We start from the raw sequence: 16,885 nt of genomic DNA, 5'->3' as shown, positions 1-16,885 counted from the left end.
AGCCTTTTTTTTTTTTACAAACAGGAAATGGGAGACTCGGAAAGGCTTTTGTAACCAGGAAGGCCCTGCAGATTCCTGTTCAGTTTCAGTCCCCCGTTTTCTTTGGTACTCCTCAATCTTGAGATGAACATGTGTGGAAGAAGAAACAGAATAAAATTTTCGATAGGTTAATCAGACTTAGCAGGAAAACTCAGATTTAAGGCAACTTAACTTTTGAAAATTATGGTCCCCTACTCTACTGGAGGGTTGATTCGGTTTCTTTGTAACTGCACGTATGTACAGAAGAAACTCATTTGTCTTTAGATGGCTTTTTCCTGGTTTTTTCTTCTGATTTCTGCTAATAAAATTCATGTTGTTTATGATATGACTTTATCTGCATTATATCTTATATGGTTTTCATTTGCATTTTTTTCCAACAACATTGTGTCTCACCCTAGTCAATAAATATACAAAGTGCTCACTTTTTGTTTCTAGTATTTTGGAGCCATTAAACCAGATAATTAAGGATACCACATAGGTAGGGATTGCTCTGTTACTGGCCATTAGATAACTGGAGGATATTTTATGTCTTAAATTGTAAATGTCATTTACAGATGATGGTCTTTTAGCATGTATTATGCAATACAACTGACACATACTACTTGTTAATGTAAAATGCCTTTTTTGGGGGGTGTACATAGTTCTATAGCAAAGATTTAGAAAAATATATTGTTTCTTACAAATTGTTTTATCAGATTCTTCATTTTCTCTGTTATATTTGTTTTACAGTTCTAAACAGCCAATTATATTATTAATTGGATAAGTTTTGTTTTGGATTATTTCCCGGTACAATACATTGTCTATTTTTAAAAATTAATTTATGTACAGTAAGTATGCAGAATACATCAATAGTATATTTTTCTCCTCAATTATGAGACAGCAGTATGTTTACTGTTGGTTGGTATGTTCTTAGAGATGATAGTAGAAGAATACTCTTTCTTTGAGAGCCGACATAAGTTTGTCTAGTGTGAGTGTTTTTGTCATATGGTGTTTAAAACTAGGCTAGGGCTTCTCTGGTGGCACAGTGGTTGAGAGTCCGCCTGCCGATTCAGGGGACCCAGGTTCGTGCCCCGGTCTGGGAGGATCCCACATGCCGCGGAGCGGCTGGGCCTGTAAGCCACGGCCGCTGAGCCTGCGCGTCCGGAGCCTGTGCTCCGCAACGGGAGAGGCCACAACAGTGAGAGGCCCGCGTACCGTGAAAAAAAATAAATAAATAAAACTAGGCTACCTTAAAGTATATTTGGATTTATGTTGTCACGCTTTCTTAAGTAAAGAATTCTATTCCTTTAGTGTTTCCAAAAATTTAAGGTCATGGTTGGGGCATTTCATACCTATCTTTGGTATAAGTATTACATCTGTTGTAATATCATATATTCAACATGAGACATATATCTTGGAATTATTGTGAATGGGATACCTATGGTTCTTTATATCTTGTAGATATCTCCCCTATACATGTGATCAAGCAATTACAACCCAAAGTGAACAGTGATAAAGGAGAAGTATTCCAAACACCAATGTTGGGAAGACCTGAAAGCTGTAAAATCAAACATTTTCACCTCTGGGAAATTCAGAAAAATATGTATGACTTTGAGTGTCAGTGGAGAGACGATGAAAGAAATTACAAAGGAATGCCTGTAATCTGCAACAAAAATCTCACTGATGGAAGAGATCGACATGGTAGAGGGGGTGCAGGAATGAAGCCCTGTGGAAATAGGCTTGGATTAAACTTTCAGGATAAACTGCAGATATTTCAGACTGATGGGATAATTTCTGAATGTGATGTAGTTGAGAGGTCTGTCAACAATTGTTTCTCATTTTCACCACTTCAAAGAATTCCTCCTAGTGTCCAAACCAATGTTTCTAATATATATGGGAATGATTTTGTGCATCCTTCAGTGATGACGCAAAACCTTAAAGCACACAGGGAAAGACCTTGCAAATGTAATGAGTGTGGGAAAGCCTTTCTTAAGGGCTCACACCTCATTAAACATCAGACCATCCACACAGGAGAGAGATTACATAAATGTGACATATGTGACAAATTCTTTGGTCGAAGTTCACAGCTTGCATGTCATCGTAAAATTCATCCTGGAGAGAAATGTTACAAATGTAAGGCGTGTGGCAAAACCTTTAACAATGGCTCCACCCTTGCCAGACATCAGATTATCCACCCAGGAGCAAACTTGCATAAATGTGATGTATGTGGTAAAATCTTCGGTCAAAATTCATACCTTGTACATCATCAGAATATTCATGCTGGAAAGAGAAGTCACCAGTGTAATGAGTGTGGTAAAACCTTTACTGACAGCTCAAACCTCAGTAGACGTCAGAAAATTCACACAGGAAAGAAATTATATAAATGTGATACATGTGGCAAAGTTTTTAGCCGAAATGCACACCTTGCTGGTCATCGGAGGATTCATACTGGAGAGAAACCTTATAAATGTAATGAGTGTGGGAAGCTCTTTAGTCAGAATTCACATTTCATAAGTCATAAGAGATTTCATACTGGAGAGAAACCTTACAAATGCAGTGAGTGTGGCAAGGCCTTTAGTGAGAAGGCAGTCCTTTTAAGTCATAAGAGAATTCATACTGGTGAGAAACCTTACAAATGTGATGAGTGTGGAAAGGTCTTTAGTCAAAAATCACATCTTCGACTTCATTGGAGAATTCATACTGGAGAGAAACCTTTCAAATGTAATGAGTGTGGCAAGGTCTTCAGTCGAAATTCACACCTTACAAGTCATCGGAGAGTACATATAGAGAAACCTTTCAAATGTTTTGAGTGTGGGAAAGCCTTTACTCAGGTCTCAACCCTCGCTACACATCAGAAAACCCATACCTGAGAGAAACTATGTAAGTGTGATATATGTGGGAAGGGCTTCAAAATTCACACCTAACTGTTGTTCAGAGAATTCATACTATGGAGAAATCATACAGATATCAGTGTGGCAAAGCTTTTGTGCCCTGAGCCTCCCTTACCATCAGAGAATTCATACTAGAGAGAAACGTTACAAATGTAGTGAGTGTGGCAAAGTCTTCAGTGTGCTTTCAAGCCAAACTTAACCATCAGAGGATCCATACAGGTTAGAGCACTTAAAAATATAATGAAGGGGACTTCCTTAGTGTTCCAGTGGTAAAGAATCTGCCTTACGATGCAGGGGACATGGGTTTGATCCCTGGTCGGAGAATTAAGATCCCACGTGCCGCGGGGCTACTAAGCCTGCGCGCCACAACTACTGAGCTTGCGTGTCTCAACTAGAGCCCACGTGCTGCAAACTACAGAGCCCGTGCACTCTGGAACCCACGCACCACAACTACAGAGCCCATGCTCCCTGGAGCCTGTGCGCCACAACTAGAGACAAGAAAACCTGCACGCCACAACTAGAGAGAAGCCTGCGCACTACAGTGAAAGATCCTGCATGCCTCAACAAGGATCCTGCGTGCCGCAACTAAGACCCAACACGCCAGAAATAAATAATAAGTAAATCTTTAAAAAAAAAATACAACGAAGGTGGCAGTGCTTTAGGAGGCCTTCACATCTTAGGCTTCACGAGAAAATTCATACTGGATAGAAGCCAGATAAATGTATTTAGTATAGTCAGGCCTTTAGAAAATGAATTCAATCTAGGAAGATTCCTCACCAATGCCATGAATGTGAAAAACCTATTCTCACAGCTTACATCTCACCAACATTCAGGTAATCTGCACTCTTCAGAATGTTACAAATGTACTAAATTTTGAATGCTTTTAGATTGTGCCTTAAACTCAGTGATCACCAAATACTTCATGTTTTAAAATGCAACGAATATGTCAAAAGTTAAACTATTGCTCACTCATCGCTAGATATCAGAATTTTTTTTTTTTTTTTTTTTTTGCGGTACGTGGGCCTCTCACTGTTGTGGCCTCTCCTGTTGCGGAGCACAGGCTCCGGACGCGCAGGCTCAGCGGCCATGGCTCACGGGCCCAGCTGCTCCGCGGCATGTGGGATCTTCCCGGACCGGGGCACGAACCCGCGTCCCCTGCATCAGCAGGCAGACTCTCAACCACTGCACCACCAGGGAAGCCCGATATCAGAATATTTATCCTGAGTAAAACCCGCAGAAATGTATGTGGCAAGGATCTTACCCAGAAGTCACAAGATAGGAGCATACTGGCGCCGTACCTCCCAAATTCACTGGTTGAGGCAAAACCTTTACCTTGAGTTCAAGTACTTGGCAATTGCAGAAAATTCATATTGAAGAGAAGCTGTGGAAATGTATGAAGAGAGGCTTTCTCCAGGCCTCACAGTGCACTAAGCTTCAGAGTACACAGTTTTGAGAGAAACCACACAAAGCAATATGTGTCCTGAGGACTGTACTTGAAGATCAAAACTGAAATAGAGGATTTACGCTGGTGAGAAAGCTTTCTGATGTAATGAATGTTGTAAATTTTTACATCAAGTATCCACACCTTTAGTGTAATGACAGAATTCTTACAGGTTACAAAGTATACACGGAAAAGCTTCATGAAACAGTACATCCTTGGGGTTTACCGAAGAACTAATATTTGGGACAGTCCTTACAAATATAATGAATTTGGTGAATTTTTTGAGCCACTCTTATGACAGACCATCAGAGAAGGCATACTAGGAATAAATAAATCTTTAGTTCTCTAAGGTTAACCTGAGATATTACATACTGCAGAATCATTACAACTCACAACATGTTAAAACTTCTGACATGGTGTGTATATGAGAGGAAAAAGGACATATGTGAAAATAGCTGATTATCTTCAGTATATTAAAATTTAAATATTTGAGTTTTCTTGAAAAGGCTACTTACTATTTATGCTTTTCAACCTAAAGTTTGAAGTAACAGGGAAGAACAAGTCTGTCTCTTTCCTTTTACTTTAACATTTGTATTCTATTGCTTTGGCTACAAGTGAATCACTAAAGGGATGTTGCTTATAAGCTTAAATTATACATAATGGGCTATCTTTGGGAAACCTGATTCCCGTATAATGTGCATTAAACTAAAATACCTTTGTTTACCTTGTGGGAAACCTCCTGTCCAGGCTCCCCTGTGAATGGATTCAAGAAAGAAGAAATTAAGACATCCCCTCAAGAACCTGATTGGAACTAAGAGTTTACTCCCTCCTCTTTTAGTATGAAAGAAGCCCGAATTCTAACTCAGGGAAGACGATTCTTTGGGACAGCAGTCCACCATCTTCTGGGTCTGCTGGCTTTCTGAATAAAGCCACTGTTGCTTGCTCCAACAACTAGTCTCTCAGTTTATTGGCCTGTTGTGTGGTGAGCCCTAAGAGCTTGGCCTTGCTAATATGTTGATTTCATGCATTCATTACAGGCCTTTCATGATGGTCTCTGGGAAGGAATCAGTAAGATGAGGGGGCCAGCTTCATTAGGTGTGGTTCATTCACATCCATGTTCCCTGGAAAGACATGAATCCTGAATTATCAAATTTAATAGTGTGTGAATTAGTGTCAGGGAGGGGCAGAGAATAGTGTAAAACTAGGACATGAATCATCATGCTTATTATGTTCAGGGCGCCCTTCTGTTCACAGTGGGTTACAGGACAGAGTGCTCTACCAACTGACCTGGACAAGAGCAGGCAAGACATTAGGCACTGGGCTTTTCATGGGAGGAGAGTGACAGGTTATTAGGGACTGATTATGTGGTAGGAACAATGCACAGGAAAAGTTGGTCACTTTCTCCATTGGATGGCAATAACTGTTGTATGTATGATTAAAAAAAAGTTAGTCTTGGGGCTTCCCTGGTGGCGCGGTGGTTGAGAGTCCGCCTGCTGATGCAGGGGACACGGGTTCGTGACCTGTCCGGGAGGATCCCACATGCCGCGGAGCGGCTGGGCCCGTGAGCCATGGCTGCTGAGCCTGCGCGTCCGGAGCCTGTGCTCCACAACGGGAGAGGCCACAACAGTGAGAGGCCCACGTACCGCAAAAAAAAAAGAAAAAAAAAAAAAGTTAGTCTTATTTTTGGAAATTGAAGAGAGAGCAATTATTTTGAGCATCAAATTTAATCAGAACCAGAATAATATGTGTGTGTGTATGATTCACATTTAACTGCTGCCATTATCATTTGCTACTGTTGTATTCATAGAATTACATTCTGAATGTATCATGGGTCTCCTGTTTTAATTAATAAAATATAATCACTTTTGTCATAACCCTGGATGAATCATGTTTATTCCATCAACACAGTTTTATCTCATGTCGGTGCTTTATAACAGCAGGTAAAATGCACCGTTAGGCTCTCAGGTTTGAAAGAATCTATAACAATTTCTTTCCAATATGGAATGAAACAACATACAGTTTGGGGGTTACATACTCATAATTTGTACTCTCTACACTCTATTCCAGAATATTCAGATGGCTATAATGCAAATCCCATAGCAGTGCATTTCAGACTGACTTCCTTCCATTAGTGTGCAAAAATTGAATCAAATTTAAATAAATTTAAAGATCTAATTGGCTTTATTGAATGATTGATACACTGGGCAGCATCCCACCTAGGGAATACAGAGGTGCTCCAAGGAGCTGTACAAAGTGGGAAAGCACATGATGTTGAGCATCTTTTCATGTGCTTTTTGAATGTGTATCTGTGATAGATGTTTGGTTTCTGCTTTCTATGAGTCTTCATATGGATATGGGACTCTCGCCACTTCCTGAACTTGGGTGACTGTTTCCTTTCCCAGGTTAGGGCGGTTTTCAGCTATTATCTCTGCAAATATTTTCTAAGGCGCTTCCTCTCTTCTTCTCCTTCTGGGACCTGAACAATACAAATATTAGTGCACTTGTTGTTGCCCCAGAAGTCTCTTCAAATGTCGTCCTTCTTCTATTCTTTTTTCTCTTCAGTGGTGATTTCCACTACTCTGTCTTCCAGCTCACTGATCCATTCTTCTGCCTCATTTAGCCTGTTATTGATTCTTCCTAGTGTATTTTTCATTTCAGTTACTGTATTATCCAATTCTGTTCAGTTGTTGTTTAGATTTTCAAAGTCTTTGTGAAATACTTCTCATTTCTCAGGCTGTGCATCCATTCTCCTCCCGAGTTCTTTTTGATCATTACTCTGAACATTTTTTCGGCCAGATTTCCTATCTCCACGTCACTTAGTTCTTCTTCTGGGGGTTTTGTCTTATTCCTCCGCCTGAAACGTATTCCTCGGGTACCTCATTTTGTCTAAATTGCTATTTCTATTTTTATGTATGTGGTAGGTTAGTGACATTTCTCAACGTTGGAAAAGTGGCCCTCTGTAGGAGGTGTCCTATGCACCCCTCTCATCACCCAAGGTCAGAGGCCAGCTGGTCCCGGGGTAGTGTCTGGCCTGTATTTGTGGATTCAGTTTGCAGGCTGTGAGACTGTAGTTTTCTTGCTTCTGGTGTCTGCACCCTGGTGGGTGAGGCTGGTCTAGAGGCTTCTCCCCGCCCACTGTTGGTTGGACCTGGGTCTTGGCCCTTTGGCAGGCCAGGGTATGTCTAAGGGCATGCAGAGAGGTGGCAGTGGGCTCAGGAAGCCTTTAGGCTGCCCATTGGCTGATTGGTGGGGCTGTATCTCCTGCCAGTTTGTTGTTTTGCCTGAGGCGCCCCAGCGCCAGACCTATAGGTTCTTGGGTGGGGCGAGGTCTTGGTGCCAAGAAGTCAGCCTCCAGGAGAGCTCATGCAGATGAATGCTCACCGATGTTACTGCCGTCATTGTCTGTGTCCCCAGGGTGAGCCAACGCCTCCCCCCACCTTCCCAGGAGATCCTCCAAGATCAGCAGGCAGGGGCAGTGCTTGCCCAGGCTTCTATCAGATTATTGCTTTTGCCCTTCATCTCTGTGTATGTGAGATTTTGTGTGTGTCTGTTAAGAGTGAAATCTCTCTTTTCCCCATTACTCTGAGCTCCTGCAATCAAGCCCCACTGGCCTTCAAAGGTAAATGTTCTGGGGGCTTCTCATCCCAGTGCCGGACCTCTGGGCTAGGGGGCGTGATGTGGGGCTCACGACTCTCACTCCTGTGTGAGAACCTCTGTAATATAATTATTCTCTAGTTTTTGGGTCACCTACCCAGGGGATATGGGGTTTGGGTATATCATGAGTCTGCCCTTCCTACCCATCTCATTGTGGTTCCTTCTTTATGTCTTTACTTGTTAAAGAGCTTTCCTGGTAGGTGCTAGTCTTTCATCAATGGTTGTACTGCAGTTAGTTGTGATTTTGGTGTGCTCGTGAGAAGGGGTGAGTTTAGGATCCTTCTACTTCGCCATCTTGGCTGCTATCACAGAAGAGTTTTTTCCTAAAGTCTCTGTCTGCCTTTATGACAGTACCACACTGTTTCGATTAGTGTAGGTTTGGAATAAGTTTCGAAACAAGGAAGTGTGAGACCTCTGTTCTTTTCAAACTTGTTTTTACTATTCATTGTCTCTTGACATTCCATAGGAATCACAGAATGGATTTACCTGTTTTTTCAGGAAAACCCTATTGGGATTTCACTAGGGAATGAATGATTTGAATCTGTTAATCACTTTGGGTAGTACTGACATCTTGACAATATTGACTTTCAATCCATGAACATGGGATATGTTTCCATTTATTTTTGTCTTCTGTAAAATTTTCAGCAGTCTATAGTTTGCAGTGTACAAATCTTTCTCTTCTTTTATAATGTCATGTCTAAATATTTTTTGATTCTCTTATAAATGGAATTGTTTTCTCAATTTGTTTTGATCATTTTTAATTTTTAGAAACCCAATTGAGTTTTGCATGATGATCTTAAATCTTATAAGGTTTTTGAACTCTTTCATTATTTCTAGAAGGTTTTTTTTTTTTACTTTCAGAATCTTCAGGGTTTTCTACCTATTAGATCATGTTACCTGTGTACAGAGATGATTTTGCTTCCTCTTGCTACTGGGATATCTATCATCTCATTTTATGCCTATGTGTTCTTGGTAGGACTTTCAATTATATGTTTTTAGAAATAGCAGGTAGGCTTGTCTTGTTCTTGATCTTGGAGGAAAAGCTTCCATTCTTTCACCATTGAGGATGGTGAAAGCTCTAAAGAAAGACTGCGTGGAAGGACAGTTTTCAGCATACTCTTATACCTGTGTGTAAGGTTTTAAAGGCAAAAGGAGGGAGGGGAGGGGAGTGTCTGTGATCCCAGCTTTCCTATAAGGTCTCAGCTGTGCAGACTCTTTGGCACACATTGTGACTATTCTGTACGTGCCTGCAAAACGAGTTCCTATATCACGGTCTTGTGATTCTTTAACTTCTTTCAGGAAGAGAGTAAAAGCAATAGTTGTGACGTTTTATTATTTACCTAGAGCCAGATGTGATGCGTTAAGAATTCCAGTCCTCAGTTGACCCTCTGGGTGTCATCAATTTTTAAGGCTTCTTGGGGCAACTTGTTGAAGCCACAGTTTGGGGTTGTAAATCAAGGTATCAGTTTAAGCTACCAATCGTGGGAAAGATACATGTTCGGCTTGCTTTTCCTTTGTTTCTGCATTCCCTCCTTCCCCTAATCGGTAACTGCTTGAATCTGCTCTTTGGATCTCAGGGAAGGTCTAGGAAACTAAAGCCTTCTTCTATAAACAGGAAACAGGGGACACAGAAAGGTTTTTGTAACCCGGAAGGCCCCCCAGGTTCCCTTTGATATCAATCCTGCCTTTTCTTTGACATTCATCAATCTTGAGGGGAACAGGTATTGGATAAGAATGGGAAAATGTTGCACAGACAGGTTAATCAGACTCGACAGAAGAACTCAGGTTTAGGGGGACTCAGTTTCAAAATCATGGTCTCTTACTCTTCTTTACTATTGATTTGATTTTTTTTGTATTTCTGGGTACAGAAGAAAGTCATCCATCGCCTATGATCGCCCTTTTTTGGTTTTTCCTTCTGTTTTCTGCCAAGAACATTCTTGCACAATCTCCTGAAATATTGTTTTTTTTGTTTTTGCTTCATTGGGTCTTTGTTGCTGCACATGGGCTTTCTCCAGTTGCGGCAAGCGGGGGTTATTGTTTGTTGCGCTGCGCGGGCTTCTCATTGCGGTGGCTTCTCTTGTTGCGGAGCATGGGCTGTAGGCGCGCGGGCTCAGTAGTTGTGGCTCTGCGGCGTGTGGGATCTTCCCGGACCAGGGATGGAACCCGTGCCCTCTGCATTGGCAGGCGTATTCTTAACCACTGTGCCAAAATCCTGTATGTTTTTCTTGGATATAAACATGACAGTGGAACTTGTGGTACTTGTGGTATAATCAGTACAACACATTACAGAGCACATTTGTAATCCTGCTTTCTCCTTACAACATCACACTCTCTCCCTTTTTAGATCTTTTTCGTTTCTGTTTCATATCCACAGTATAATTTCCATAGTGAAAAATGGGATGGTATCATGTTAATTCCTAAACCAATTCTTGTTTTCTTTTAAAATTAGTATTTCAGTTGCCATCGTACACTTACTTTCACACAGATGTGCAGTCACAAGCTGTGCTCCCACATATGCATACACCCTGTGCTCCACTCATGCCCTTTCTCATTCCTGATCACTTCTCAGATGGAACCTCGATGTGAATGGAAAGTTATTTATTTGCATATTTAATTTGTTGTGTTGATCACCCCCATTTCCAGAGCACTTTTTCACCCATGCCTCCACCTTCCACGTTAGTCACATTATAGAAACAATCCCTCTTTATCCATTGAACAACTTTATCCGGACAGCCGTGCAGCTGTGATGACTCGGAAACCACTTCCAGGAGGGATGGCTGAATGGCTTCGTTACACAGCTCACTTCTTACATCTCCCTTGACGTTTTCTGTCTAAACGTCAGAAATTCGTTGTATTATTCGTTGTATTATTTTGGTATTCGTTGTATTATTTTGTAATCTGTCCTGTTTAAGTTTTGGCCGATGGCCGGTCACATTGAAGTTTTCTGTCTGTAGGTCCTGGTTCTTACACCACTTTGTGTGTCGGTTGGGTTAATGTACATAAACCTGTGTGCATCTCCTACCCTGATTTGAAAAATCGTGTTAATTTACCTCAAGCCTTTAAAAACAAGTTAGTGCTGTTAGATGGCTTAGAATATTGCATGTTTTGTAGTAAATACTCAAAAGTTACTTTTTTAGAAATAGGTATGTTAGTATTCTGTCATGGTTTTCATGATACACCTTTGTCTGCATTATATCCTGTTTGCTTTTCGTTTGTACTTCGTTCTCAACAACATTGTATCTGATCCCAGTTAATGAATATAGAATGTGCTGTTTATTCCATATATTTTGGTAACCATTAAGCTAGATAACTAAGGGTACTGCATAGGTAGGGATTGCTCTACTTACTGGCTGTTAGAGAACTGGAGAAAATTAATATTTTATATATTAATTTATAAGTGGAATTTACAGATGATGGTCTTTCAGCGTGTCTTATGCAAAACAACTGACATACTACTTGTTAAAGTTATAAAATGCCTTTTCTTTATAGGTATGTAGTTTTACAGCAGATACTTAGAAAACTATATTGTTTTGTTAAAAATTGTTTTATCAAATTCTTCATTTCTCTGTATTTGTTTTACAGCCAATTAGTTAGATTGGATATGCTTGTTTTGGCTTATTTAGCATTACAATTTATGTCATCTGTTCTTTTTTTTTTTCTTTAACATCTTTATCGGAGTATAACTGCTTTACAGTGTTGTGTTAGTTTCTGCCGTATAACAAAGTGAATCAGCTATACATATACATATGTCCCCATATCTCCTCCCTCTTGCGTCTCCCTCCCACCCTCCCTATCCCATCCCTCTAGGTGAACACAAAGCACCGAGCTGGTCTCCCTGTGCTATGCGGCTGCTTCCCACTAGCTAGCTATTTTACATTTGGTGTGTATATATGTCCATGATACTCTCTCACTTCATCCCAGCTTACCTTTCCCCCTTCCCGTGTCCTCAAGTCCATTCTCTACGTCTGCATCTTTATTCCTGTCCTGGCCCTAGGTTCATCAGAACCTTTTTTTTTTCCTTTTTTAGATTCCATATATATGTGTTAGCATACAGTATTTGTTTTTCTCTTCATTCTGTATGACAGACTCTAGGTCCATCCACCTCACTACAGATAACTCAGTTTCGGTTCTTTTTATGGCTGAGTAATATTCCATTGTATATATGTGCCACATCTTCTTTATCCTATGTCATCTGTTCTTTTGCATTTATTTATTTACAGTAAGTATTCAGAATACACCTATAGTATAATATATATTTTTCTTCTCAATTATGAGACAACAGTCTATTTAGTGCTAATTGGTATGTAAATATCATTCTTTTAATTCATGTTCCCAGTGATTAAAATGTCATCACAGTGTTTCTCAACTGTAGGTCACATTCATTCAAAAGACATGCAGTCAAATAGCGAGTGTTCTGGATAATGAAGCGGGGGTGGAAAAGAGGTCGAATCCCCAGAGGTGAGGGCCTCGTGGGTGTGCGCTGACGGGGCCCTGGTACCTGGTGGGGGCGTGTGCAGCCAAAGCCTGTGGTCACTGGCTCAGGAACCTGGAAACCCATCCCTCCCAGCTCTCAGCCCACCGCATCCTCAGGAGAGCAGGCTCGGGGCTCCCGGCGCATGTGGCCGGCAGAGGCCAGCCTGCTGCTGCTCCCCCCGGGAGAGGGGTACCCAGCCTCGGGGTCAGTGCCCCACCGGACACAAGTGCCCGCTCCACCATCCACCCCTAAGGACACCTTCCGTGGGTTCAGCTCTTCTGCGAGGGGAACAGAGCACCAGGCACACAGCAGGCATCCAGTAGCTGCTCACTACGAGGGCGGCCCTCCTTGACGACAGCACAGGTGACCAGCGAGGGCTCCCTGTGCTCACGGGCCACCGTCCACAGCCTTGCGGAGGACACCGTGGGGTTTCTCTCCTCACTCCCCAGTTTTCACTCTTTTCCATGGACTTCCCTCCTGTGGAAACCTGCCAGTTCTCCTGCTTTCAACCCTCTGCCTGTAGAGATGGAGAGGTACTGTGATGGGCCAGCTTGAACTCCCTGAACTGGGATTCTGTGAAGAACGCGTTTCCATAACTAGGTCGACTCCAAGACGGCTTGGTGCAAGTCAGCGATGGAACGTTCAGCTTGATAAAGCTGCAGGTCGGAAGGGCACTGACAGAAAAATCTTCATGTTAATCTTCCACCCAACTCTTTAAACTGATAATGACAGAACTGTTCCTAATATCATTTTTACCTCAGGGAAATCCAGGAAAATACACATGATTTTGAGTGTCATTAGATAGATGATGAAATTACAAAGGAATGTCTATGACCCATAATGGAAATCTCACTGATGGAAGAGATCAACATGGTAGAAGGGATCAAGCAGGAATCAAGCCCATTGGAAATAGGCCTGGATTTAACATTTTGGATAAACTGCAGGTATTTCTTACTGATGGGATAATATCTGAATGTGATGAAGTTGAGAGGTCTATCAACAGTAGTTCCTCATTTACTCCACTTCAAAGAATTCCTCCTCGTGTCCAAACCGACGTTTCAAACACATATGGCAATGATTTCATGCCTCCTTCAGTGATGACACAAGACCACATCGAAAGACCTTACAAATGTAATGAGTGTAGGAAAACCTTTCTTAAGGACTTACTCCTCACTGGACATCAGATAATCCGTACAAGAGAGAAATTATATAAATGTGATGTATGCGACAAATTCTTTGTTCGAAATTCACAGCTTGTACGTCGTCAGAAAATTCACGGAGAGTCATGGTACAAATGTAACGTGTGGCAAAACCTTTAATGATAGAGCCACTCTTGGAAGACATCAGCTAATCCACCCAGGAGCCAAATTATATAAATGTGATGTATGTGGTAAAATCTTTGGTCAAAACTCACAGCTTGGAATGTTCATGCTGGAAAGAGAAGTTACAAATGTAATGACAGCTCAAACGTCAGTAGACATCAGAAAATTCAGACAGGAAAGAAAGTGTATAAATGTGACGTATGTGGCAGAGCCTTTAGCCGAAATTCATACCTTGCCAATCAACGGGGAGTTCATACCGGACAGAAACCGTACAAATGTAATGAGTGTGGTAGATTCTTCAGTGCGCCTTCTAGCCTAACTTAGCATCAGAGGATCCGTACTAGTGAGAGCCCTTAAAAATATAATGAAGTTGGCGATGCTTTTAGCATGGCTTGATAGCTTAGGCTTCCTGAGAAAATTTATGCTGGATAGAAGCCAGATAAATGTATTTAGTATAGTCAGGTCTTTAGAAGATGAATTCATTCTGGAAAGAATCCTCACAAATGCCATGAATGTGAAAAAGCTATCCTCGTGGATCACGTCTCACCAATAATCAGGACTTCCACACCCGTCAGAGCATTACAGATGTGCTGAATTTAGCAAAGCTTCTTCGTTGTGCCTTAAACTCAGGGATCACCAAATACTTCATACTTAAAAATGCACACCACAACACCCTCATGTAGAATGCTTTTTTTTTTTTTTACATCTTTATTGGGGTATAATTGCTTTACAGTGGTGTGTTAGTTTCTGCTCTACAACAAAGTGAATCAGCTATACATACACATGTGTTCCCACATCCCCTCCCTCTTGCGTCTCGCCCGCTCCCACCCTCCCTATCCCACCCCTCCAGGCAGCCACAAAGCACCGAGCTGATATCCCCGTGCTATGCGGCCGCTTCCCACTAGCTGTCTACCTTACGTTTGTTAGTGTATATATGTCCATGCCTCTCTCTCCCTTTGTTACAGCTCACCCTTTCCCTTCCCCATATCCTCAAGTCCGTTCTCCAGTATGTCTGTGTCTTTATTCCTGTCTTACCCCTAGGTTAGTCATGGTTTTTCTTAAATTTCATATATATGTTTTAGCATACAGTATTTGTTTTTCTCTTTCTGACTTACTTCACTCTGTATGACAGACTCTAGGTCTATCCACCTCATTACAAATAGCTCAACTTCGTTTCTTTTTATGGCTGAGTAATACTCCATTGTATATATGTGCCACATCTTCTTTCTCCATTCATCCGATGATGGACACTTAGGTTGTTTCCATCTCCGGGCTATAGTAAGTAGAGCTGCAATGAACATTTTGGTACATGACTCTTTTTGAATTTTGGTTTTCTCAGGGTATATGCCCAGTAGTGGGATTTCTGGGTCATATGGTAGTTCTATTTGTAGTTTTTTAAGGAACCTCCATACTGTTCTCCATAGTGGCTGAACCACTTCACATTCCCACCAGCAGTGCAAGAGTGTTCCCTTTTCTCCACACCCTCTCCAGCATTTATTGTTTCTAGATTTTTTGATGATGGCCATTCTGACTGGTGTGAGATGATATCTCATTGTAGTTTTGATTTGCATTTCTCTAATGATTAATGATGTTGAGCATCCTTTCATGTGTTTGTTGGCAGTCAGTATATCTTCTTTGGAGAAATGTCTATTTAGGCCTTCTGCCCATTTTTGGATTGGGTTGTTTGTTTTTTGTTATTGAACTGCATGAGCTGCTTGTAAATTTTGGAAATTAATCCTTTGTCAGTTGTTTCATTTTCAAATATTTTCTCCCATTCTGAGGGTGGTCTTTTGGTCTTGTTTATGGTTTCCTTTGCTGTGCAAAAGCTTTGAAGTTTCATTAGGTCCCATTTGTTTATTTTTGTTTTTATTTCCATTTCTCTAGGAGGTGGGTCAAAAAGGATCTTGCTGTGATTTATGTCATAGAGTGTTCTGCCTATGTTTTCCTCTAAGAGTTTGATAGTTTCTGGCCTTACATTTAGGTCTTTAATCCATTTTGAGCTTATTTTTGTGTATGGTGTTAGGGAGTGATCTAATCTCATACTTTTACATGTACCTGTCTAGTTTTCCCAGCACCACTTATTGAAGAGGCTGTCCTTTTTCCACTGTACATTCCTTCCTCTATCAAAGATAAGGTGACCATATGTGCGTGGGTTTATTTCTGGGCTTTCTATCCTGTTCCATTGATCTATCTTTCTGTTTTTGTGCCAGTACCATACTGTCTTGATTACTGTAGCTTTGTAGTATAGTCTGAAGTCAGGGAGCCTGATTCCTCCAGCTCCGTTTTTCGTTCTCAAGATTGCTTTGGCTATTCGTGGTCTTTTGTGTTTCCATACAAATTGTGAAATTTTTTGTTCTAGTTCTGTGAAAAATGCCAGTGGTAGTTTGATAGGGATTGTATTGAATCTGTAGATTGCTTTGGGTAGTAGAGTCATTTTCACAATGTTCATTCTTCCAATCCAAGAACATGGTATATCTCTCCATCTATTTGTATCATCTTTAATTTCTTTCATCAGTGTCTTATAATTTTCTGCATACAGGTCTTTTGTCTCCTTAGGTAGGTTTATTCCTAGATATTTTAATCTTTTAGTTGCAGTGGTAACACAAGAAATTATATAAATGTGATGGGAGTGTAAATGGGAGTGTTTTCTTGATTTCACTTTCAGATTTTTCATCATTAGTGTATAGGAATGCAAGAGATTTCTGTGCATTAATTTTGTATCCTGAAACTTTACCAAATTCATTGATTAGCTCTAGTAGTTTTCTGGTAGCATCTTTAGGATTCTCTATGTATAGTATCATGTCGTCTGCAAACAGTGACATCTTTACTTCTTTTCCGATTTGGATTCCTTTTATTTCCTTTTCTTCTCTGATTGCTGTCGCTAAAACTTCCAAAACTATATTGAATAAGAGTGGTGAGGGTGGGCAACCTTGTCTTGTTCCTGATCTTAGTGGAAATGCTTTCAGTTTTTCACCATTGAGGATGATGTTGGCTGTGGGTTTGTCATATATGGCCTTTATTATGTTGAGGAAAGTTCCCTCTATGCCTACTTTCTGCAGGGTTTTTATCATAAATGGGTGTTGAA

General features: G+C 40.9%; 1 protein-coding gene across 5 annotated transcripts in view; it reads left to right on the top strand.

The window, feature by feature from the left end:
• Positions 1-16,885, top strand: part of LOC101328627 (uncharacterized) — a 107,472-nt gene that overhangs the window by 64,919 nt on the left and 25,668 nt on the right. The window contains exons 5-6 of one of the 5 annotated variants that reach the window (XM_073796710.1): positions 1,480-2,898; positions 5,098-5,198. The exons of the other annotated variants lie outside the window; for them this stretch is intronic. Of the exons in view, the coding sequence (XP_073652811.1) occupies positions 1,480-2,888 (1,409 nt within the window). The 3' untranslated portion in view covers positions 2,889-2,898; positions 5,098-5,198. Of the gene's footprint in view, positions 1-1,479; positions 2,899-5,097; positions 5,199-16,885 lie in introns of those variants that run through there. 5 annotated transcript variants of the gene reach the window in all.

Source organism: Tursiops truncatus, chromosome 19 (assembly GCF_011762595.2).
Source record: "Tursiops truncatus isolate mTurTru1 chromosome 19, mTurTru1.mat.Y, whole genome shotgun sequence".
NCBI lineage: Eukaryota > Metazoa > Chordata > Mammalia > Artiodactyla > Delphinidae > Tursiops > Tursiops truncatus.
The sequence above is the reverse complement of the archived record's forward strand: the minus strand, read 5'-3'. Positions and strand labels throughout refer to the sequence as shown.